This window comes from Ascaphus truei, chromosome 18 (assembly GCF_040206685.1).
Source record: "Ascaphus truei isolate aAscTru1 chromosome 18, aAscTru1.hap1, whole genome shotgun sequence".
Classification (NCBI taxonomy): domain Eukaryota; kingdom Metazoa; phylum Chordata; class Amphibia; order Anura; family Ascaphidae; genus Ascaphus; species Ascaphus truei.
In genome coordinates, this window is record NC_134500.1 from 33494630 (window position 1) to 33521328 (window position 26699).

At 48.0% G+C, this 26699-nt stretch overlaps 1 protein-coding gene across 3 annotated transcripts in view; it reads right to left on the reverse strand.

Moving 5' to 3' along the window:
• Positions 1–10556: 10556 nt before the first annotated feature.
• NMB (neuromedin B) overlaps positions 10557–26699 on the reverse strand; it is a 110095-nt gene continuing 93952 nt past the window's right edge. For all 3 annotated transcript variants that reach the window (XM_075576075.1, XM_075576073.1, XM_075576074.1), the window contains 2 exons: positions 14697–14860; positions 10557–10737 (listed from right to left, as the gene is read on the reverse strand). In XM_075576075.1, the coding sequence (XP_075432190.1) occupies positions 10687–10737; positions 14697–14860 (215 nt within the window). In that variant the 3' untranslated portion in view covers positions 10557–10686. The remainder of the gene's footprint in view (positions 10738–14696; positions 14861–26699) is intronic.

Here is a 26699-nt window from a genome sequence, read left to right on the forward strand (position 1 = left end):
GCCAGGCATGAACCCAGGCTGGGAAGGCAAACGCAACGGGGCTTGTCAGAGGTGAGGAGCGGCGCATTCCAGGTATCTGCCAGGTACATACCGGGTATTTGCTCGAATAAAGTGTGTCGGTGCAGTAGATGGAGGCATTAAAAATCTGTGTGAGCATAGGGATTAAAGTAGGAGCAAGAGGTTTTAGGAGATGGGAGGGAATCGGGTCAAGAGGGCAGGTGGTAGAGGGAGAAGAGATCAGCAACAACACATCCTCCTCCGTGACAGCGGATAAAGAGTCAAGAAAGGCAGGAGGAGAGTTAGAAAGAGGTGTAGGATGGGAGGAGGATACAGAGGGGATGGCCTGACGTATGGATTCCACCTTTTCCTTGAAATAGTCGTCAAAGTCCTGAGGTGAGATGGAGGAAGAAGAACAGTCAGCTGAGGAAGGTCTGAGTAGGGAGTCAAAGACAGAGAAGAGTCAGTTTGGATTAGACTTGTGCATGTTGATTAGTGAAGAAATGTAGGTTAGTTTAGCCGGAGAGAGGGCAGAGTTGAAAAGGATAGCATAAATTTGTAGTGAAGGAAGTCTGCCAGAGGCGTTCAGAGGAACGAGTGGAGGAACGCAGCATGCGTGTGTGGGTATTTAGCCAGGGTCTAGGGTTAGAATGGCGAGTGCGGCAGAGAGAAAGTGGGGCATGTAGATCAAGAGAGGAGGACAAGACAGAGTTGTAGTTCCTGACCAGGTTGTTAGTGTGAGCTGAGTTTAGGACGTTGAGACCTATTAAGGAATGGTCTTTCCTTGCGAACTCCAGTTCTTGCAGCAAGTCTCCAAGATCTCGTAACTTCGAGTAGTCTTTGGTTGTGATCTTGGGGAAGCTTTCGACTCTTTTGAAGAGCGAATCATTGACTGCTTCGAGGCTGCCGTAGGATTCTTCCAGCCTTTCCCACACTAGGTCAAGACCTACTTGGGGTTGGTGCGCATTTGCTGCCCGCAGTCTATTCGCGTACTCTCTGGATTCGTTCCCCAGGAACTTGAATAGCAGGTTGAGCTCTTCCCTTGCTGAGAAGTCCAAGCTCTTGATTGCGTCTTTGAACGTGAACTTCCACGTCCGGTAGTTCTCAGGGAGGTCGTCGAAGCTGATGAGTCCTGCATGCACCAGGTCACGCCGGATCATGTACTTGGCTATGTCTGTCAGACCTGAGGCATCGGCGTGTTTGTCCCGTTCTGAGGTAGTTGCTGGGACGGTCTGTGCGGTCGCCTCTTCCTTGGCGTGGACGCATGATGGCTGCTGGCTAGTGTGAGGGCCTGTTTTCTCCCGCGTGGGTGTACCTGGATTGCGAGCCTGTTGTGGTGCATCCGTGTGCGCTCTGGCGTGTGGATCACTGTTGCGGCTGTGGCTATCCCAGGCAGCATGTGCCATTGACGGAGCAGCGTCTTCTCCTCGTGGTCCTAGCGAGTCTTCGGTGTCTGTGGTGTCACTCCCTCCGTGTTGAGATGGTGCGCTGGTGTTTACGCTGAAGAGGCTCCTTACGTAGTCTTCAGTGCATTGGGCTGGATCCTCTGAGGCTATCCGTCTGTACGGTAGCTCCCCGCTGTCCTGTCTCGCAGCTGCTTCTAGGACTTCGGCTTGGGCTATGGCGGCAGCGGCTTCCTTCTCTTGGTTAAGTGCCTCTAGATCCACGTCTAGTTCGGCCTTTCTGCGCGCAGCGGCGGCATTGGCAGCGGCGGCATTGACAGCGGCGGCAGTAGCGGCGGCGGCGGCATTGGCAGCGGCGGCAGTAGCAGCGGCGGCGGCATTGACAGCGGCGGCAGTAGCGGCGGCGGCGGCATTGGCAGCGGCGGCGTTCTGCTCCTCCTCTTCTATGCGCGCTCTTTCTGCCCTTACGGCTGCCTCTCTTCGACCATATTTGGCCCTGGTACGTGCGGCCTCTGCGGAGGCTCGCGCCTTGGTAGCGCTTGCGCTGGCGCTGGACGCGTTAGATCGCGCTGATCTTGCTGACCTTGAAGAATGCCTGGATGTGCTTGAGCGCTGCGATGCGGTTTCCAGCAAAAGGTTTTTTCTCTTACTCTCGGCTTCCGTGATAGAGGTTCGCACGCTGCTGTCACGTGTCAAGTCAATGTTACTCTGTAAGTCCCTTTCTTGCAGGCTTTCGCCGGTGTTAGCCCTGGCCAGGTAAGTGACGTATGCTTCTGACAGCCCTTGGTAGCGTGCGTGATCTATCTTTAATTGAGTTATTGCCTGCTCGAGCTGTTGCACAGAGTTGCCAGCGCCGGCGACGTTGCATACCCCAAGTGCGGTTGTTTCCCAGGCCAACTCTAATTTGGCGCGGTGCGTTTCAATGTCAGTCTCATATTTTTCGCGGGCCTTTTGTGTCAGTGTGACTGTCCGTTTGGGCCTTGCGCCTGCCTGCGCCTGTTGCGGTTGCGCGGCGTTCTCTGTGTCTGAGTGATCGCTTTCCTGCGTGATGTCTGGTGAGGCTCTGAGTTCTGCCATGCTGTAGGTGTGTGTAGGCCTTTTGCCAGTGCGTGTGGCGTGCGGTCTTTTACCTTGTCAGCGATGGGCGTCTGTCTCAGGGGGGTAGGGAGGGGTGGAGATCTGGTGGAAGATGAGTATTCGGGCGTCCCTGTTCCCAGCCAGACGGGGCTCAGTTTAGGGCCAGGATCTGTAGGAGGGGTGGGCCCCCAGAGCCAGGCCATGGTTCCCAGGTTTTATAGAATTGGGGCATCTTCTGCTTTAGCATGGCTGTGAGCCTTTCCATGCTCATGACTGTGTTTATTCTTTTAACGGCTGTTCTTTTGGAGGGTGCTTTTATTTGTTTCCATGCCGCTGCGATTGAGCACCTTGCAGCTGTCAAGATAGATGAGGTCAACCTGGATAGTGGAGAAGGGAGGTCTTCTATTGATTTTCCCAGCACATAAGTCAGAGGGTCCAAGGGGACTTCCAGTCCTAGGGTTTCATGGAGAAGTTTCTGAACCCTGGTCCAGAACCTCTGGATCTCTGGGCATGACCCCCAAATGTGGGCCATGTCTCCTCTTTGACCACATCCCCTCCAGCACAGGTCTGGTGTGCCGGGGAAGATCTGGCTCAGTCTGTTCGGGGTTAGGTACCACTGAAATAAAATTTTATAGATATTCTCTTTTGTTATAGTACAAATTGATGTTTTGGTAGCTGATTCCCAGACATCCTCCCAGTCTTCAATCTCCATTTGTAGATTTAGGTCGGCCTTCCATTTTTGCATATAGGTATGGGACGGGGGGGTAAGTGTCGACTCCATCCCCCTGTAGATCTCGGAGATTAGTCCTCTCTGGTACTCGCCTTTGATACAGAGAGATTCAAATTTGGTCAAGGTGGGAAATTTGGAGTTTTGGGAGAGAGCTCGAAGAAAATGTCTGATTTGTAGAAATTTAAACAGATGGAGGTCACGTGACTGGTACTTATCTTGGAGCTCTTGGAAGGACAGAATTTCCTCTTTCTTCAGCAGATCTGCAACCATCCTAATATTTAGGTCCTGAAATTGACCAAATTGTTTGCATGAACACCCAGGCAGGAATTCTGGGTTTCCGAAGATGGGGGTGAGTTGAGAGGGGGATGATGATAGGCCGTACATCCCTTTGTTTTTAAGCCAAATGGACCATGTGCATCTCATTGCTCCCAGATCAAATTTCCGTGGTCCCCTTTCTTGATTTACTTGGGACCATAGGATAGCCGATAGGGGGGTGGGGGACGCGTGATAAGATTCTATCGCCAGCCAGCAGGAAGAACTCGGGGGATTATTCCAGACCACCGCCTGGCGTAGCTGATCTGCTTGATAATACTTGATCACGTCAGGTGCTCCCAGTCCTCCCCTCATCTTTGAGGATAGCATGACCAACCTCGGGACCCTAGGTTTGCGTCCTCTCCAAATGAATCGGAATATATGAGATTGTATATTTTTTAATTCCGATAGTGGTATCGTAATTGGGAGGGTTTGGAAAAAGTATAATAATCTGGGGAGGACATTCATTTTAGTGGAAATAATTCTTCCGAACCAGGAGATTTGGTGGTTGTTCCAGGAATCTAAATCTTTTTTGATTTGGTCAAATAGGGGGGGATAATTAATTTGGTAAAGGGATTTGTATAAGATTGTTATTTTTACTCCTTAGTATTTTATGTGAGAGGAGTTCCATCTGTATTTATAATTAGATTGGAGCAATTTCCACATTGGTTCTGGAAAGGAGAGATTAAGAGCTTCCGATTTGTCCATATTAACCTTATAATCAGAAACTTGGCTAAATTGATCTAGCAGTTTTTGAAGGTTGGGGAGGGATATATGGGGGTCGGCGAGGGTCAAAATCACATCATCCGCAAAGAGGAAGATTTTATATTCCGTTCCAGCGATCGGGATACTTTTTATGCTTGGATCGGCTCTGATTTTGGCCGCTAAGAGTTCAATTGTGATTGCGAATAGTAGTGGGGACAGGGGACAGCCTTGTCTGGTCCCATTTTTAATTGGGATTGGGTTTAATTGTCCGCCTGGTAGTTTAATAAATGCCGCTGGGTTTTGGTAGAGAGCACGAACTCCCTCTAAGGAAGGACCCATGAAGCCGAATTTTAGCATTGTTTGGTCGAGGAAGGACCATTTGATTCTGTCAAATGCCTTCTCGGCATCGAGGCTTAGTATCATGGCTTGGAGTTTGTTAAGATGCACATGGTCAATAATATCAACAATTTTGCGGGTGTTGTCAGAGGCCTGTCTTCCTGATACAAAGCCAACTTGATCAATATGGATAAGTCTGGGGAGAATCGGGTTTAGTCTGTTTGCTAAGATCTTGCTGAAGAGTTTAAGGTCTGTGTTAAGTAGGGAGATCGGTCTGTAGCTACCGCATTGTAGCGGGTCCCTTCCTTCCTTGTGGATGATAGCAAGGTTGGTCACCGAGATTGTGCCTGGGATTGGCTCACCCTCCAGAAAGGAGTTGAACATGTCCAGGAGATAGGGGGAGAGAGTCGACACGAACGTCTTATAATAAATATTGGAGAAGCCATCTGGTCCTGGGGTCTTGGCCAGTTTAAGGGAGCTTATGGCTTGAGCTAGTTCCACTTGTGAGATTTTTTTGTTTAGTTTCTCTAGCTCCTCCCCCGTGAGAGAGGGCAGGTTACATTGTGCAAGATATTGCGAGGCTATTTTGGCACTGTCGGGTTCCTGACCTGGGGGGTGAAGATTATAAAGTTCTTCATAGAATTTAGCAAATTCCTGGGCAATTTCTTTCTCCACAAAGGAGATCTGGCCGCTTTTGGTGCGTATCTTAGAGATTTGGGATTGAACTTTTATGCCTCTCAGTTTTGCGGCCAATAGTCTGTCTGCTTTGTTGCCCCTGTCATAGAACCTTTGGTTGGTCCATTTTAACGCCCTCTCTACCTCTTCAAGCTGCATTTGTTTTAGTTCCGTTCTCGTTTTGTCAAGTATTTTGAATAATCTTTTGGAAGGGTTACTTTTATGTTGCTGTTCCATATTTAGGATCCTATCTGTTAGCTCTTTTTGTATTTTAAGTTTCATTTTTTTCTTATAAGAAGCTAAAGAGAAAAGATCCCCTCTTATTGAAGCTTTATGTGCTTCCCACAGCATTGCTGATGCCGAAACGGATCCTTTATTTATTTCGAAGAATGTGGAGAGTTTTTGTCTAACTGTCTGGACTATTTTCGGGTCGTTAAGAAGAGAATCATTTAGCTTACATTTATATGTGTTGCTTTTAACGAAGGGTAGAGAGAGGGTTATTTCGACAGGGGAGTGATCAGACCATGTGATTGGACCTATGTTGGACTGGGAAGATTCCTGGAAAACATTATTGGTGCCTAGAAAATAGTCAATCCTTGAATAAGACTGATGAGGAGCTGAAAAGAATGTGTAGTCCCTCTGACCCTGGTGCTGGGCCCTCCATATATCCACTAGAGATGAACTTTGTAAAATCTCTCTGAACTTTTTGGCCTTTTTTTGAGTTTGGGTTGTATGGGGAGTTGCCAGTAAGGTGGATTTATCCTGATCTGGGAAGAGGACCATATTGAAATCTCCGGCTATGATTAATGAGGCCAGAGAAGACTGGTCTAGGGAATCGAGTAACTTTTGGAGGAATGGAACTTGATTTTCGTTGGGGGCGTATATATTGACGAGGGAGATGGGTGAACCCGAAATGGTGCCCTGTAAAATCAGGAATCTCCCATCTGGGTCTCGCGTTATATTTGTTGGACATTATTTTTAATCAAAATGGCCACACCTCTTTTCTTGTTTGGGGAGGATGCGAAAAAAGCCTGGGGGAAAGTATTCTTAAATGTGTTTGGGGGGTCAGGGGGATTTACTATGTTTTTTAACCAATAAATAACTTTTTGGTCACCACGTCCTCGCTTTGCTATTTTGGCTGTTCGGCTATTTCTATTTGGATCTCTCCCTATTTTCTAACAGTCTGTGTTTGTCTAATTGCCTTTGCTTGTCACCTGTCATTTATTTTCCTAATCTAGGCTTTACATTAAAAGCTACGTTTTAATGACGTTACCGTTTCACTACTGCTGAGCTCCCGCTGGTAGGCGCTGCTCCCATTGGCTCGTTCATATTTCCCTCCAAGCCCTTTAACTCTCTCAGCCCCGTCCTCAGCCCCGATTGGCCAATGCAGATGAGCCATCGGGCACTGATTGGTTCCCATGCAGCATCCGCGCTGTGATTGGTCGCCAGCCCTTCTACCATGATTTTCTATAGCAGCGGGGAATCTATGTATAGTAAGGGGATCCCGATTAGCGTTCCGGCTCTCAGTGTGATCCTAACGTGGAGGTGATATAAGCGGTGTGCTCCGAGGCTGTGCCGGAGACACCTGAAAACGAGGCTGGGAGCCGATCCGAGCGGGAGATATGAAAGTGCTTCTGTGCTGCGTATCTGTGAGTCGCCGTAGAAGCGGAGAGTAGCAGTTTTAAGCAGGAGATTTGAAAGTGCTCAGCCAATAATTGTACCTGAGAGGTCTGGACGGTCCCTACCCCTACGGAGTGTGGCAGCCAGCCCTGGGTAAGCCTTGGAAGTGGTGCCTGGCACGTAGGTGTCATGGGAGAGGGGGTTTGGCCCAGTATTAAAGGGGTTACACCCCATTTGGCCACCCCCTGCTCTCACTTGGGAAGCAAGGGGTTAACTGGACTGCGGTCCAGTAAAGTGTTTTTACCCTGCTTCAGCCCCAAATGTGTATTCCCCTGTAAATGTGTATTGTTCCCATTCCAGTGTTTGCACCAACACATACACTGGGATTGATGTGGGAGGGAAGGGGTAAATGTTAGTTCAGTGTTTATAGCCCTTTGTTCCCTTTTCCCGCCTTTTCAGGCTCCATTTTGCAGCTCTCCATAAGTCGCCATTGCAGCCCAATGCAACCTTATGGAGATTCCGGCGATTTGGGCCTGTTTCGGTAGAAGACCTGCAGGTGGCGCCCGAGAGGAGGAGCAGCGGTTCCCTATTGTAAGTCAATGGAGCCATCCATTTCAATGGGGATTCCTCGACGCCGACCTCCAGGAACGGGTTGGCAACCATCCAAACCGCAGACCGCAAGAGCGGAAACATTTTCTGAAAAAGAGCTTTGATCACTACCCGGTCAAGTCCAATCACAATTGGCGTGGGAAGCTTAGGTTCTAGGGCACCCAGGAATAAAATTCTTTTTGCCCCTAGACCTTAGGAACCCCCACACTCGACCACCACCGGGTCCGGGAATGAGGGACCCCCGTAAAAGGTCACGCTCACCACGAGGGTCGTCCCATTGAATCCCATGGCGGCGCCGACCCATGCATTTCCTATGGCGGCGCCGGTCATTGATTCCAATGGGAGAAAGCTGCGGGGCGTTAAAACGGCTAAGTCCGAAAAGGTAAAAAGGGAAAGCCCATATCTCCGGTTCTGTGAGGACCAGAGGGCTGGGATTTGGGTCGCATGTAGTCACTGTTCCGGCATGACTGCATGGCCATTTCCAGCCCTCTCCGAACAACCAGACGGAGTATGGGCAACTGTGAAAAATTGTGGTTTCCCTATAGACTTCAATGGCGAAGTTGCTCCATTGAAAGACTATAGCGGCGGAGCCCATTGACTTCAACGGCTGAGTTGCTCCATTGAAAGCCTATAGTGGCGGAGCCCGTTGATTTCAATGGGAGAGTGAAAAGCAGAGATTTATTTTAGCTATGGCGGAGAATCCTGCATTAAAGTTAATGGGGGATTTTAACTTGTTTTTTGTATCTCCGGTTCTGGGGGTCATGGAAGGCTGAAACTTGGCCACAATTGCAAAGGTCCTCCGGCATGAGGACCTGGCAAATTTCAGCCCGCTCAGACCCACAGAACGGATTATTTTAATATGTGAAGGTATTAAAATATGAATTGTATTTTGGGTCTGGTATAAAAACTCAGAGCCCATATGTTAATGGTCAGGGAGGGAGATAAATGGTCTACAATAAAACCCCTGATCAAAGACTCCCCCACCCTGCTTGTGTATGCGAGCACAACAGAAAACAGGACGTGGGTACTTGAGGATAAGTGTTATAAGTCACACCCTAGGACAAAGGGTTTCCTGGCCCAGGTAGACATTCAGGCGCTGGGCTTGTTGGTGGGGGGCTAGAGAAATAAGCCCTTGATTAGAATAATACCCACCCAGTGGGCAGGTATTACAGTGCCCCTCAGGTGAGGTGGCAAGGAGAGATTGGGTGCAGGTAATTGTTCTCCAATGATCTGCACTCAACTATAAGGTATAGGACTGGAATTACATATAAACCAGTGTCAGTCCTATGCCTGGGTTATTTGTGGTTCGTTGTTCGTATTTTCGTGACTTCAAGTTTACCAACTATTTGATGCCTGATGAATTGCTAATCCTGTTTCCTGATTACTTCATCATCCCCATTCCTGAGTAAGTGTCTATATTTTGCCTGTTATTTGTATATCTTGTGTTCACCTTCTTTAAGGAATAAACTATATTTATTATATCTAAGTCGTGTTCAATTCAACCCAGATATTTTGGTGTGTATTATAACCTATCACTAGCTACCGTGACAGTAGGTTGCGAGGACTTCCACTGTATTCCCAGTGTTGGTGAGTGTAAGCTCTGTTTCTGATTTTGTGATGTGCTTGCGCCGGTTAGATTAAATACTGTTTATTGTACTGCTTTGTCCTGTCTGGTGAAACCCAGTGACTTGGAAAGGCGCTTAACAGCTATAAATGTGATAAAACAATAAAAGTTGGTGAAACTGAAAAATTCTCTCAACCTTCCAGGGAATATGCACTGATTCCCATACAACAGTTTAGGATCCAGGGCAGGAAGGGAGCAGCATCATCAGGAACACCCAGAAAAAAATACACAAATAATCATGGTGCAATATTATAATAAATGTGGGTCAAACTGTGAAACTTGGCTCTTGTAGATAACCTACTTACAAAATGTAAGATTCAAAATAGCAGGTTTGTTTTTAAAGATGGGTCTTTGGGCACCTCAGCTTAGGACCGCAGCATACAACAGCATACATGAGTAAGGGCTGGTGGCAGGCAGGATGATGTTTTCACATCGGCATCAGCTCCCAATCAGTCATATGCAATCATACAGAGATGAAGGGAAACAATAGTGTTTTACCGGATAACACCAGATTTTATCAGGGAAACGTGTAAGAAATGTACTCACAATAACGGCCGTTAATCTACTGCCTAAAGAAACCCCTATGTGAATGTGCTCATTTAATATATTGTGAGTACATTTCTTACACATTTCCCTGATAAAATCTGGTGTTATCTGGTAAAACACTATTGTTTCCCTTCATCTCTGTATGATTGCATATGACTGATTGGGAGCTGATGCCGATGTGAAAACACCATCCTGCCTGCCACCAGCCCTTACTCATGTATGCTGTTGTATGCTGCGGTCCTAAGCTGAGGTGCCCAAAGACCCATCTTTAAAAACAAACCTGCTATTTTGAATCTTACATTTTGTAAGTAGGTTATCTACAAGAGCCAAGTTTCACAGTTTGACCCACATTTATTATAATATTGCACCATGATTATTTTTGTATTTTTTTCTGGGTGTTCCTGAGGATACTGCTCTTGTCCTGTCTGGTGCCTTCATCCTGGTGATATGTTCTGGTCTTCTGTGACATTGATCTCCCCCCCACCCTGAATAAAACACAGACACCCTGATTTCCCCCTCTCACTGTGAATAAAACACGGACCCCTGATCCTCCCTCACTCTGAATAAAACACGGACCCCCTGACTGAATAAAACACGGACCCCCTAATCCCCTCCCCCCCGACTGAATAAAACACCCCGTTCTCCGTTACCCCTCTAATTACCCCAGTCCCACAGAAGACGCGCCGTTACACTTTGTGTGCAAACAACGGTGTTTATTCACAATGCTGTGTCGAACACTGCGGATAAGCATCATAAAAATATCCAGTACATACTGTACACTGTAATATGGAGGCGATATATATATATATATATATATATATATATATATATATATATATATATATATATATATTACAGTACTTTAACAATAAAAAATGGTGATTACATTCCAATTCCAAATGGAAACACTCTGACTTGCATGAACATTTTGTGTTTTTTTTTTATTTGTAAACATTAGCCTTTGAGATGTTTGAAATAGGTCCTATATTTCAGTTACATAGGTATATATATATATTTCAGTATGTACAGTACATAAAGATTTCGGATCCTTATTACTTCCGGGAACTTTTAATATACTGCTCCAGTATCTTCCTTAGTACCCTCTGCAGAAATAAAACACAAACAGACATCGGTTAGTAAAGAAGAAATCATACACATATATACAGTGTTATATACACACACACACACACATATATACATATACATATACCTATCTAAGGAACCTATCTATGCATTATTTGTATGGGACAAGCACCCATTTCCAGTTTATGTGTGTGCCACCTGCCTATTTTTATGTTATTTAATACATATATATATACACACATACACACACACACACACACACAAGAAACCAACCTCATCCCTTCCCTCCTCCTCCTCTTATCTCTCCCCCACCTACATATCTCTCCTTCTCATCTCTCTCCCTCCCATCACTTTCCTTTAATACCTTACGATGTACCCAATTCTCTCCGCCTCTCTCCCCTCCCGCAGCGTTCCTACTTTCTCCTCACGCGCCAACTGACTTCCCTCACTCTGTGTAAACTTCACAGCTATCTGACTCCTTATCTGCCACCAGGCCATGTGCATTATAATGTCACCAGATACATAGCCTGCCAGGTGCAACACCCAGAGGCTGATGGGAGTGCGGGCGGCGAGTGGGTGAAAGGCAGAGGCGGGAGGGCGGCGAGTGGGTGAAAGGCAGAGGCGGGAGGGCGGGCGGCGGGTGAAAGGCAGAGGCGGAAGGGCGGGCGGCGGGTGAAAGGCAGAGGCGGAAGGGCGGGCGGCGGGTGAAAGGCAGAGGCGGAAGGGCGGGCGGCGGGTGAAAGGCAGAGGCGGAAGGGCGGGCGGCGGGTGAAAGGCAGAGGCGGAAGGGCGGGCAGGTAAAAGGCAGAGGCGGAAGGCCGGGTGGGTGAAAGGCAAAAGCGGGAGCGTGAAAGGCATCGGATGAAAGGCAGAAGCGGGAGTGCGGGCGGCGAGTGGGTGAAAGGCAGAGGCGGGAGGGTGGGTGAAAAGCAGAGGCGGGGCACGGGCGATGGGTGGAAGGGGCAGGGGGAGAAATCAGGGGTGGGGGGGAGAAGGCGGGGGGAAGGCAGGGGTGGGGGGGAAGGTAGGGGCGGGGGGGAGAAGTCAGGGGGGGAGAAGACGGGGGGAGAAGGCGGGGGAAGGCAGGGGCGGGGGGAAGGTAGGGGTTGGGGGGGGGAAAGGCAGGGGTGGAGGAGGGGTGTCAGTGGGTCTGTCACTGTGTGTGTCAGTGTGTCTGTCACTGTATGTGTGCCACTGTGTGTCGGAGGGGGGGGCAAAAACGGAGCTGGGGGGGGCAAAAACGGAGCTGGGGAGGCAAAAACGGAGCTGGGGGATGGCAAAAATGGAGCTGGGGGGAGGCAAAAACGGAGCTGGGGGGAGGCAAAAACGGAGCTGGGAGCGAGGCAAAAACGGAGCTGGGGGGAGGCAAAAACGGAGCTGGGGGGAGGCAAAAATGGAACTGGGGGGCAAAAACAGAGCTTTGGGGGCAAAAACGGAGCTAGGGGGTGGCAAAAACGGAGCTAAGGGGGGGGGGGGGGCAAAAACGGTGCTGGGGGGCAAAAACGGAGCTGGGGAGGGGGGCAAAAACGGAGCTGGGGAGGGAGGCAAAAACGGAGCTGGGGAGGGGGGCAAAAACGGTTCTGGGGGGGCAAAAATGGAGCTGGGGAGGGGGGCAAAAATGGAGCTGGGGAGGGGGGCAAAAACGGAGCTGGGGAGGGGGGCAAAAACAGAGCTGGGGGGCAAAAACGGAGCGGGGGGGGGGGCAAAAACGGAGCTGGGGGGGCAAAAACGGAGCTGGGGGGGCAAAAACGGAGCTGGGGGGCAAAAACGGTGCTGGTGGGGGGGGGGCAAAAACGGTGCTGGTGGGGGGGGCAAAAACGGTGCTGGTGGGGGGGGGCAAAAATGAATGGAGCTGGGGAGGGGGGCAAAAATGGAACTGGGGAGGTGGCAAATACTCACACGTCTCAGTTAAACCCCCCCCCCCCCCACCAGCAGCAACAGCCACCACCACCAGGGAGCATTTCCTCACATCAGGCGGCAGCAGCAGCGTGTCCGGGGGTTGGGGACCCCTGGGTTAGAGCGCTCCGGCCAATGAGAGCCATGGGAGGGTGGGACACACGGGGGTGAGACACACCGGCCAATGAGAGCCGTGGGAGGGCGGGCGGACCGACTGACCAATCAAATGGTCTACAGGGACTCACAAACAACATTTTCAGTTTTATATATAGATATGTTTATGACTATAAAATATATTTGTTTTAATCTGGAAGGTACCAAATACCACTGACAGATGTTGGATTAACTGTTTTGTGGAAGGTTCATTTTTTCTTATATAGTGGTCTTGCTCTAAAATACAAACCTTTTGGATACAAGTTTTAGAAGTCATAAAGGAAATGACTGGTTTTAGTCTCCAGTTGGATCCTTTAGTGGTTGTGTTGGGTGCAGTAGATGTGGATAAAAGTATGTCCTTAAATCTAACTCCAGTTTCCTAATCACACATATACTATTAACCTCCGGATTGTGCATTCCTTGCAACTGGAAGAATGTATCAGCACCAGATATGACACAAGGGTTGACCAGAGCACGGGAGACATGTGCTTTAGAGAGCTGTATGGGTATCTGGTTTCCTGTCTTATCTTATTTGGAAATACATAACGAGACCAGATGATGCTGGGAGTTAAAGTATGTGGTTTTTTTCCATATAAATGCATTTATATTTATTCTGAAATTAAGAGGTCTCAGATATGAAGATGGTGTCTTTTTTATTTTGTGGCAATGTCTAATTTTCTTACATAATTCTTAGATAATATATGAGCTATTGTGCGTGTGCGTGTGCGTGTGCGTGTGCGTGTGTGTGTGTGTGTAGGGGGTTATGGGTGGTAAAAATTTAGTAGTTATTAATAAGTTTTTTTTTTTCATGCTAGATTCAGTGTTTTAAATATGTAAGTATGTTATTCAGTGTTTTAAATATGTTATATATATTAATTCTTCTATGTATGTTTAATTATTGAATTAATATTGTTTCATATTATTTAAAAACAAATTAAAAGATTTAAAAAAATTATTTATATATATGTGTGTGTGTGATTGTGTGTGTTTATAACTGCACATTACATACTGTGTAGGTACGTTTACATATACAGCTGTATGAAGATGTTCATGGGGTGGTGCATATACTGTATACTGTATGTGAGTACATGTATGTATGTTGATATGTAAAATATACGTGGATGTGTGGTTGACATATTACATCATCAAACCTCGAAAGCAATTTAGCATTAAGCCAAATTCAATAGAAAGAAATCATGTAAAGGTCGCCCCGTTATTAGGGTCAGTAATCTCTTATTCGCTAAGGTGGAGTACACATTCTTTTCTATACCACAGCCATTAAGACATCAGTATATGAACTCCCCATTGCATCAAATGTCATAGATAGATAGATAGATACACAGGTGTGTGTGTGTGTGTGTGTGTGTGTGTGTGTGTGTGTGTGTGTGTGTGTGTGTGTGTGTGTGTGTGTGTGTGTGTGTGTGTGTGTGTGTGTGTGTGTGTGTGTGTGTGTGTGTGTGTGTGTGTGTGTGTGTGTGTGTGTGTGTGTAATCACCTGCAGGAATTTAGCACTAAACCAAATTCTCTCTCTGTACTGAATGTCCTGTATATGTATTTTTATATATATATATATATATATATATATATATATATATATATATATATATATATATTGTATTGCTTGACCTGAGGAAGAGAGCAGGACTCTCGGAAGCTTGTCCTATGACATAAATTGTTAGTCCAAATAAAAAAGGTATCACCTAATACTGAAGAACTCTTATTCTGCGCTATCATAACTGGACTAACACTGCTATTTCCGTTTTATTTATATATACATACACACACACACACACGCACGCACACGCACGCACGCACACACGTGGGAATTCTACACCTATGTAAGTGCAATATTGGAAGTGTGGTAATAAGAACCCTCGCTTGATCTGATTGGCTGGGCCTGGTATTTCCAGTGCGCGCCTGTCCCACTGACCTGTGATTCGTCCATCTGACTGAGAGAGGACGCTCTGCGCAGCTCCTGCAAGAACTGACCCCAGACATCCTCTGCGCTGCGCGGTGGGAAGAGCACGGAGCTCAGCAGCTCTGTCTCAGACTGACGGGGGGATTCCTGCAGGCTCTTCTTACCCATAAAGTGTCCTGGGGAAAGTCAGCGGAGAAGACACGGTCAGCGTATATTAACCTCTTCCCTGCCAGAGGGGCAAGCAACGCATTGCAGAGCAGTATAAGAAAGCGCAGAGAGATATCATAACACGCAGAGAGATATCATAACACGCAGAGCGATATCATAACACGCAGAGCGATATCATAACACGCAGAGCGATATCATAACACGCAGAGCGATATCATAACACGCAGAGCGATATCATAACACGCAGAGCGATATCATAACACGCAGAGCGATATCATAACACGCAGAGAGATATCATAACACGCAAAGAGATATCATAACACGCAGAGCGATATAATAACACGCAGAGAGATATCATAACACGCAGAGAGATATAATAACACGCAGAGAGATATCATAACACGCAGAGAGATATCATAACACGCAGAGAGATATCATAACACGCAGAGCGATATAATAACACGCAGAGAGATATCATAACACGCAGAGAGATATAATAACACGCAGAGAGATATCATAACACGCAGAGAGATATCATAACACGCAGCGAGATATCATAACACCAGAGAGATATAACACGCATAGAGATACTGCTGCGGCAGAGTTTATTCGAGCATTTGCCCGTTCTCTGCCGCAGCAGTAGCCTGGCGCGCGCCCGAGAGTGACGGGCGCGCGCCGAAGCAGCGGAAGAGCGCCCTCCGATCGGGGCGCTCTCCCTACCGCTGCCGGGTCCGCCGGGTCCCCCGGAACCCCCTGCCGCTATCCCGCGATCGCGGGACACCAGGGCTCCCTCGGGGAGCCCCTGGACGCGCGTGCAGGGGGCGCACGCTCCCGATGACGCGTGACCGCGCGTCTATGACGCGCGGCACGCCGAGGGGCAGCCACTAGCAAGCCGGGAGATTTCCCGGCTTGCGGTACCGACCACACTCGGATAAAGTGTGTCGGTACTGTATCATAACACGCAGAGAGATATAATAATAACACGCAGAGAGATATAATAACACGCACAGATATAATAACACGCACAGATATAATAACACGCAGAGATATAATAACACGCAGAGAGATATAATAACACGCAGAGATATAATAATAACACGCAGAGATATAATAACATGCAGAGATATAATAATAACACGCAGAGATATCATAACACGCAGAGATATAATAACACGAAAAAGATATAATAACACGCAGAGAGATATAATAACACGCAGAGAGATATCATAACACGCAGGGAGATATAATAACACATAGAGATATAATAACAGGCAGAGCGGTATAATGACACGCTGAGCGATATAATAACACGCAGAAATAGAACCCCACCCGCTCTGCAGGTATATGAAGAACTGGGGTGCACTAGTGTTATAATAAATGGAGAGAAAGAAAGATTTAGATATTGCTACAGTACCAGAGATGGGGCAATACCCAAGAACCCATTAAACTGCACTCACCTCTAGTTATTGAGTACTGTATTGTATCAGATACCAACAAGACAAGCTAGGGATTGATCACCGTTTTAGCCAGATAAGAGAACATATAATCCCCCCTAATATATCCACTTGGAATATTGAAAATGTAAAAAACTTTATTGGAAAATATCCTAAAATAAATGGGGGTAAATTAGCACAGATATGAATTTACACACTGTACAAGCATTAAAAAGGCTATCATGTAAGATGCCCGGGAGGCTTCCTAGGGGTGGAAATAATGTTCACTAGGTTAGATCTCCCGATCTTAGTGATGTTATGATGTCTGTTTGATTAAGTGCCAGACACTCTATATTGCTTGATGTATGTAACTATGTATGTAATGAGTACAGTACTCGTAGTGGAGTGATCAAGTAATATTGTCCGCTTAATTAGGTTAGATCAGTATACAAATTACTTAGCAGGGTCAGGCAATTCGAACCATCGCTTGGTGCTCGCTGTCATGATGACGTCATCATGTGTCTCCCTCGAAAAAGCAAGCGCGAAACGTACGTCGGGGGACACGTGATGACGCCATTCCAAAGGCAGTCTCGGCAATAGCAGCAAGGCCTAGCCGTCGGTGTCCCGGTATGTTATCCATACAATAACGGATGAAAGCGATGACCGCGAGAGATCCTCCTGAGTGGTCTGCAGGCATTTATAGCGTGGCCATTAATAAAGGTGGTATGAAATGTGAGATACATAATACTCATTTGTATGTGTGGAAGGCAAGGACTTGTAACAATAACAATCTCCGCAATATGAAGAGATCGAGTCCATAAAACATTCACACTGGCTGCTCATTTATAGAAATGAATTGGAAATATTATTCTGTGGCTTGCATGCCAAGAGATATTTTCTATGGCTAATACGTGTGAATGATACAGACACACTTCCGGGGCTGGGATTACGCGAGGCTGTTCTTATACAGATCCTGGTCACCCAGACGCATTTTTTTGTCTCTAAGTGCCCCTGAAACACCTACCTTGTCCTACGATTACCGATCACAGCCCAATATCAAGCAATTGTGAGGACTCGGGGGTCACGACGGTCGCAGCGTGACCTCCCCTCACCTCTTTCTGCTGCCGCTGCTGTGCGGCTCCGTCCTCGCCGCTCACGTCCGACCTCCGTAGTGAGGGGGTTTCCCCGTCGGGCTGCCACTGCTCCGCGTGCGGGTGATGCTTGGGCGCCTGCCATTGCCCCTGTGCGCGCATCCCCACCCGTTACGGAGCGCGTGCCGGCACAAGTTCATTTATTCACTCTTGCAGTGAAGCCACGCCCCCCCGCCCACGCGCTGGTTATCAGTTAAATCTAAACCTTACCACCTGGCGGCCTATTATGGGGACCAATCCTGGACAGCTCCTCGGGCTCCTCCAGGCCTGCCTCCGCTACCCATTGGTCAGCCACAGTACTTAATATCTGTCCTACCTCTCTCACATCGCTCGACATAGTCTCTGCTACGGACGTCTATTCTGGCTCTCCCTTTGTCTTCATGTATTCAGGATGCGACCCGGCTTGGCGGACGTTCCTATCTGGCTCTAGCCCCAGCCTCCCTCTTGACCTTGCAGCTTCTATCATCCCTCGACCACAGCTTGGACCTCGACCTCCCGGATCTCTCTCTCTCCCCGACCTTGGCTAACGGGAACGACTTCGTCTCTTCTGTACCGGTACCGGCAAGTATTGCTATACCTTTTCACACCTGGCCTGGCAACGCCAAAACACCACACTCCGGACACACTCCTTCTGCTGCGTCCCCACCTCAGTATAAGGGACGAGTCTGGTCTGCGGGCAGCACCGGCGTAACATTATGTCGAGCCCACAAGACACAGACCAGACTGACATGGCTTCCATGATGACGGCCATGTATGAACAAGTCCAGGCCCTAACTGACCAAATGGCTCTCCTCACTCAACAGGTACAGGACCTTTCATTTCAGGCACCACCTGTGGCCGCACCGCCACTGTCGCCAGAACCAGTAACCGCCGCGACCTCAGGCCCAAAGATCCCAGCACCTAAACCGTATACGGGGGATCCGCACGCCTGTCGCGGTTTTCACAATCAATGCGAGATCCAGTTTGAGATGGCTCCACAGCAGTACTCCACTGGTCGCAAGAAAGTGGCATATGTGTACAGCCTGCTTACAGGGAAAGCACTGGCATGGGCCTCCCCAATTTGGGAACTACATCCCGAAATCACCTGCGATTACGCGGCCTTTAGACGAGACTTTTGACAGGTCTTTCTATACTCCCGCACGCCAAGAAACTGCCTCTGACTGTTTGCTTGAGCACAGGGATATCGTTCCGTGGCCCAGTACGCCTTGGAATTCAGGACTATAGCAGCTGAGACACGATGGGACCAGGAGGCTTTAGTCTCAGTCTTCTGGCGAAGCTTAATGGATTCCGTGAAGGACGAACTCACCTCACAACCCAGGCCAGGGCTTCTGGAGGAACTCATCTCCCAAGCCAATCGAGTGGATCAGCGCCTTCAGGTATGCCACGCTCAGCGCCAGCATCCCCAATTTATGCCCTTCTGTGCTCCTTTTCCCAGATTCTCTCCCACCACAGGACCTGCTGTCTCCCCGCTACCCACTCTGGAGGCTCCGGAGCCGATGCAACTTGGAGTCCAGCGTCCCCGGACACCGATACAGCAAGCTCACAAAGCCGGTGGATTATGTTATTAATGCGGATCCTCCGAGCATCTGGTCCGTGAATGTCCACTACGCCCGGGAAACGTCCAAACCCAGTGAGTACGAAGGGGCTCTCCCTGGGTGCTAAATCTCCTTGTCCCCTTTCCAGGAAGGAACTTCCCAAAAAGTTGAACATTCCCGTCTCTCTCTCGGGTCCTACCTTCCGCACCTCCACTGCAGCATTTATCGATTCCGGTGCGGGAGGAAATTTCGTGGACCAAACCTTCTCTGAACAGAACCAGATTCCACTCGTTAGGAAGAAGTCTCCCGTTGCCTTGGTCGGGATCGACGACCGTCCACTCACCCCGGCATACATTTCTTTGGAGACTTGCGCCATCACCCTTTCCTCTCATTCCCACAAGGTGACCTTGGCCTTTGATGTAATCCACGCTCCCGGAACTCCAGTCACCCTTGGCTTACCTTGCTTGCAGAAGCACAATCCTCACATCAACTGGACATCCCAAGATCCTATTACCTGGAGGTCAAGGTCAGAGGAGCTATCTCCACCAGCCGTACTTCCGCCTCGACTGCTGGCCAATACATCCAACCCTAAAGGAGGTTTACCCGCTCCGTATGCTGGTTTTCTGGATGTCTTCAGCAAGACCCAATCCGAACTACTACCTCCCCACAGACCTTACGATTGTCTGATAGACTTGGTACCTGGATACACATTGCCCAAATCCAAATCCTACCCCTTCTCTCTACCTGAGACGGAAGCCATGAATGAATATATCCGTGAGAACCTAAAGCGGGGCTTTATACGGCACTCCAATTCGCCCGCGGGAGCTGGATTCTTTTTCGTCAAGAAAAGGGACGGTACTCTCAGACCGTGTATAGACTACCGGGGACTGAACTGCATCACGGTGAAGAACCGATACCCACTTCCACTCCTCTCTGAACTATTCGACAGACTTCAAGGTGCTAACCTGTTCTCCAAGCTTGACCTTTGCGGGGCGTATAATCTTATTCGCATTCGGGAGGGCGACGAATGGAAGACCGCCTTCAACACCCGTAGCGGCCACTACGAGTATCTCGTGATGCCCTTCGGTTTATGCAACGCTCCGGCAGTTTTTCAGGACTTTATCAACGACATCTTTCGGGATGTCCTTAACCGTTTTGTAATTGTTTATCTGGATGACATCCTTATTTTTTCCAAGAATCTACAGGATCATATCATTCATACCAAGTTTGTACTCTCCCGCCTCTGAGAGAACCGATTGTTTGCCAAGATGGAGAAATGTCTCTTTCACCAGTCTACCACCTCTTTTCTTGGGTATATTATTTACAACACGGGATTGGCCATGGACCCAGAGAAACTTAAAGCCGTAATAGATTGGCCGCAACCCGACTCCCTCAAGTCTATTCAGCGGTTCCTAGGCTTTTCCAATTATTACCGGAAGTTTATTCGTAACGTCTCCACCATCATCGCCCCGATCATGGCACTGACCCAAAAAGGAGCTAATCCTTCATCTTGGTTTCCTGAGGCAGTCACAGCTTTTGAAACACTGAAACAAGCTTTTGTCTCAGCTCCCGTCCTTCGATACCCAGACACCAATTTTTCTTTCACCCTAGAGGTAGACGCTTCAGACTGCGGGGCCGGCGCTGTCCTATCCCAAAGATTTTCTCCCCAGGATAAACTTCACCCGTGCGTTTTTTTCTCGAAGAAGTTTTCCCCAGCTGAGAGGAACTATGATGTGGGAAATAGAGGACTTTTGGCCGTCAAGTTGGCTCTTCAGGAATGGAGGCATCTGAGGGGTCAAAAGAGCCGTTCACTATTCTCACGGACCACAAAAATCTTTTATACATCGAGAATGCCCGCTGCTTAGGTCCCCGCCAAGCCCGCTGGTCGTTATTTTTCTCCAGGTTTAATTTTATTTTGTCTTACATTCCCGGCACTAAGAACTTCAAGGCGGATGCTCTCTCTATTCCGGAGATTCTGGAATGGGGGCATGCTTCCCGTCCGGCAGGAAACCCAGGCTACAAGAAGACTTTGGATCTCATCCGTCGCACCTTTTGGTGGCCCAATATGGCCAAATCCATCCTTGAATTTACCCGGGCCTGTCCGGTATGGGCACGCAATAAGATTCCTCGACAGAGACCCCATGGTCTTCTTTTGCCCTTATCCATCCCGGAGCGCCCCTGGTCCCACATATCCATGGACTTTATTGTCGAATTGCCTAGGTCGAATGGCATGACCACCATTCTAGTAGTGGTGGATCGGTTTTCCAAGATGGCACATCTTATTCCTCTCAAAGGATTACCCTCCTCACCCGCCCTAGCCGATATTTTCTCCAAAGAAGTTTTCCGGATCCATGGCATTCCCACATCCATCGTATCGGATCGTGGCTCTCAGATTCTGGAGGACCTTCACCAGAAGACTGGGCATTGCTTCCTCCTTCTCTTCGGGTTATCACCCTCAGTCTAATGGACAGACCGAGAGGGTCAATCAATCTCTCGAGAAGTATTTAAGGTGCTTCGTCTCTGACTCCCAGGATGACTGGGTGGAATTGCTTTCCTGGGCTGAGTATGCCTTTAATTCCTCCAGGAATGAATCCACTGGGGAGACACCTTTCTTTATTAATTACGGCTTTCACCCGGCTCGCCTGCCTATTTCCAATATCTCCTCTGGAGTTCCAGCAGTGGATGAACACATCTCCCACCTACAGGACTCTTGGGCTAGAATTCAATCAGCACTTCAAAGGTCCTCCCTGTCTTCTAAAGTCCAGGCTGACCGCCGTCGCCGACCTGCACCCAACTACTTAAATTGGTTGAATGAATATTCGGAATCAGGGTCTGTCTCACCGGCAGCTCATGGCTAGGACATCTCTCCACTCCCACATACTAACAATGTGTTAGCACCAGGAGCCAAGCGCAGCAGAGACAATAGATGTGGTTTGTATATCTTCTTATCAAACTCATCACATTCACATGCTATAACCCAAGGGGGCTCAACTTCAGTCCTCAAGCCCACCCCCAAACAGGTCAGGTTTTCAGGATATCCCAGCTTCAGCACAGGTTGCTCAATTAGTCCTTGCATTAGCACAGTTGGCTCAATCAGTTTCTGCTTCAGCACAGGTGGCTCAATCAGTCCCTTCTTCAGCACAGGTGGCTCAATCAGTCCCTGCTTCAGCACAGGTGGCTCAATCAGTCCCTGCTTCAGCACAGGTTGCTCAATCAGTCCCTGCTTCAGCACAGGTTGCTCAATCAGTCCCTGCTTAAGCACAGGTGACTCAATCAGACTCTGGTTCAGCCCGGGTGGCTCAATCAGACGCTCAGTGAGCCTCTGATTGAGCCACCTCTGCTGAAGCTGTGACTGATTTAGCCACCTGTGATGAAGCAGGGGTATCCTGAAAACCGGACCTGTTGGGGGGACTTGAAACCTCCTGGTATAAACCTTAAAAAGCATTTGAATAATAGATTGTACGTGACTGTCACGCTGGGGAGCGTTTTGGAAACAGCCAGACTAGAGGATGGGAAACACCGTTGGGATGAGTGAGGTCACGGAATATCTGTTATTCATACGCGTGTGTGGGGTTTATAGCGTGAGTGTGCGATACTTACACTGTGAGAACATATACAAGCAATATCACACCATTGGCTCTTTCTTGCGCTTGTCTACTGTTGCTAACACACACACACACACACACACACAAACACATAAATACACACACACACACATATATATATGTGTGTGTGTATTTATATATATGTGTGTGTATTTATATATATATATGTGTGTGTGTTATACACACACAGAGAAATACCGCAATCAGAACAACCGTTACCAATAAATGATATCTAAAGCCAAAAAATATCCCTATAAATAAAATCGGGACTGGTGGTGCTAAGGGGCAGAATAAATATCACAAACACAAAGAAACAAAGAAACCCCTAAAAAAGCACTCAGACATATCTTACAAATAATACAACGAAAGATGTGATTTGTATAATCCAAAAAAAGTAATTTTGAATGAAACACATCTAACACAACAAGAAAAACTAAAATGACACGCATGAAAACATCTGTTAGACTGTTTCTTTGTGTTTGTGATGTGTGTGTATGTCGGTGGGTGTGTCGTGTGTGTGGTTAAGTTATGGTGGGTAAAAAAAGTGACAAAAACCTCCACAGCTTCAAAAATGAAGCTATGGCTATTGGCTATGCATAACATATATAAACGCATTCTTATATACACACACACCTTTATATACACCTACAGTATACACGCACACACACACACACACACACACACACACACACAGAAACAAACATATATAAACACAAACCTATATCCACACACACACAGAAAAACAGACACACAGAAACATATATAAACACACAAACATATATAAACACACACACACACACATGCAGTATACATAGACACAAGATGTCACTCTCCTGTCACTGTCACTCTGCTGTCACTGTCACTCTACTGTCACTGTCACTCTGCTGTCCCTGTCACTCTCCTGTCCCTGTCACTCTCCTGTCACTATCACTCTCCTGTCACTATCACTCTCCTGTCACTATCACTCTCCTGTCACTCACTCTGCTGTCACTGTCACTCTCATGTCACTGTCAAGCTCCTGTCCCTGTCCTGTCACTGTCACTCTGCTGTCCCTTTCGAGTCACTGCCACTCTGCTGTCCCTGTCACTCTGCTGTCACTGTCCTGTCACTCTGCTGTCACTGTCACTCTGCTGTCCCTGTCCTGTCACTGTCACTCTGCTGTCCCTGTCCTGTCACTCTGCTGTCCCTGTCCTGTCACTGTCACTCTGCTGTCCCTGTCACTGTCACGCTGCTGTCCCTGTCCTGTCACTCTGCTGTCCCTTTCGAGTCACTGCCACTCTGCTGTCCCTGTCACTCTGCTGTCACTGTCCTGTCACTCTGCTGTCCCTGTCCCTCTGCTGTCACTGTCCTGTCACCATGCTGTCCCTGTCCTGTCACTGTCACTCTGTTGTCCCTGTCCTGTCACTCTGCTGTCCCTGTCCTGTCACTGTCACTCTGCTGCCCCTGTCCTGTCACTGTCACTCTGCTGTCCCTGTCCTGTCACTCTGCTGTCCCTGTCCTGTCACTCTGCTGTCCCTGCCCTGTCACTGCCACTCTGCTGTCCCTGTCCTGTCACTGTCACTCTGCTGTCCCTGTCCTGTCACTCTGCTGTCCCTGTCCTGTCACTCTGCTGTCCCTGTCCTGTCACTGTCACTCTGCTGCCCCTGTCCTGTCACTGTCACTCTGCTGTCCCTGTCCTGTCACTCTGCTGTCCCTGTCCTGTCACTCTGCTGTCCCTGCCCTGTCACTGCCACTCTGCTGTCCCTGTCCTGTCACTGCCACTCTGCTGTCCCTGTCCTGTCACTCTGCTGTCCCTGTCCTGTCACTCTGCTGTCCCTGTCCTGTCACTCTGCTGTCACTCTGCTGTCCCTGCCAATGTCCTGTCACTGTCACTCTGCTGTCCCTGTCCTGTCACTGTCACTCTGCTGTCCCTGTCCTGTCACTGCCACTCTGCTGTCCCTGTCACTCTGCTGTCCCTGTCCTGTCACTCTGCTGTCCCTATCCTGTCACTGCCAATGTCCTGTCCCTGTCCTGTCACTAAGGTTAAAGAAAATGTAATGTTATGTTAATATTAGGAAACAAGTTATAATATTTGAGTGTGTGTGTGTATGTATGTATGTATGTATGTATGTATATATATATATATATATATATATATATATATATATATATATATATATATATATATAGCCACTATCATTATCCTGAGACCCAGTTATTGTAAATGCGACATTTAGTAATAATGAGGTCTTTTATTGCAGTTTCATTGGATCTTTCAGCAGCCGTAATAACGAGTGGTGCTGAGTCTCACTTGGAACAGAATCTTTAGCTGTCAATCATTACATGATATAAACATTTCTACTATAAAAACAGGACGGGTGAGGCACACAATCCCTGTCCCCTTGTCTCCCTGTGCCTCAATCACAACAATGAGATGGCCAGCTTTATGGGACATGGCACAACCCCATGTACAGCGCTACAGACACTGTCAGCGATATAAGAGAATATATTATATTTCAATATTCCTTGCACTTTACAAAAAGCTTTTTTTTTAACTGGTTTGCTTTGTGTGTCAAGTGTTAATTCTAATCTTATCGAGCAATTGTTGTCCTTCCCCATCAGCTCTTTGGCTAGTGACCACATAATTATTTAAAAGGAAACAGAGGGGGGGAAAGGGAGCCGGGTTCAACCGCTTCCCGGCAAATACACATCGCTTCTAAACCGGAAATAACCTCCAGAGCATTTGGGGACCAAGGAGAGCGTAGCAGTTCCAAAAAACCCAAAGAAAATACTTGTCTGAGTTTTAACAAATAGTGCCAGCCGACATTTAACCCATTAAACACGTCCCTGTCATTAGGTCACTTTGCCCCTATGTGAGAATGTTCCTTTAACCCATTAAACACGTCCCTGTCATTAGGTCACTTTGCCCCTACGTGGGACTGACCCTTTAACCCATTAAACACGTCCCTGTCATTAGGTCCCTTTGCTCCTACGTGGGACTGACCCTTTAACCCATTAAACACGTCCCTGTCATTAGGTCACTTTGCCCCTACGTGGGGCTGACCATTTAACCTATTAAACACGTCCCTGTCATTAGGTCACTTTGCCCCTACGTGGGACTGACCCTTTAACCCATTAAACACGTCCCTGTCATTAGGTCCCTTTGCTCCTACGTGGGACTGACCCTTTAACCCATTAAACACGTCCCTGTCATTAGGTCACTTTGCCCCTACGTGGGACTGACCCTTTAACCCATTAAACACGTCCCTGTCATTAGGTCACTTTGCTCCTACGTTGGACTGACCCTTTAACCCATTAAACACGTCCCTGTCATTAGGTCACTTTGCCCCTACGTGGGACTGACACTTTAACCCATTAACCAAGTCCCTGTCATTAGGTCACTTTGCCCCTACGTGGGGCTGACCATTTAACCCATTAAACACGTCCCTGTCATTAGGTCACTTTGCTCCTACGTGGGACTGACCATTTAACCCATTAAACACGTCCCTGTCATTAGGTCACTTTGCCCCTACGTGGGACTGACCCTTTAACCCATTAAACACGTCACTGTCATTAGGTCACTTTGCTCCTACGTTGGACTGACCCTTTAACCCATTAAACACGTCCCTGTCATTAGGTCACTTTGCCCCTACGTGGGACTGACACTTTAACCCATTAAACACGTCCCTGTCATTAGGTCACTTTGCTCCTACGTGGGACTGACCTTTTAACCCATTAAACACGTCCCTGTCATTAGGTCACTTTGCCCCTATGTAAGAATGTTCCTTTAACCCATTAAACACGTCCCTGTCATTAGGTCACTTTGCCCCTACGTGGGACTGACCCTTTAACCCATTAAACACGTCCCTGTCATTAGGTCACTTTGCTCCTATGTGGGACTGACCCTTTAACCCATTAAACGCGTCCCTGTCATTAGGTCACGTTGCCCCTACGTGGGACTGTCCCTTTAACCCATTAAACACGTCCCTGTCATTAGGTCACTTTGCTCCTACGTGGGACTGTCCCTTTAACCCATTAAACACGTCCCTGTCATTAGGTCACGTTGCCCCTACGTGGGACTGTCCCTTTAACCCATTAAACACGTCCCTGTCATTAGGTCACTTTGCTCCTACGTGGGACTGAC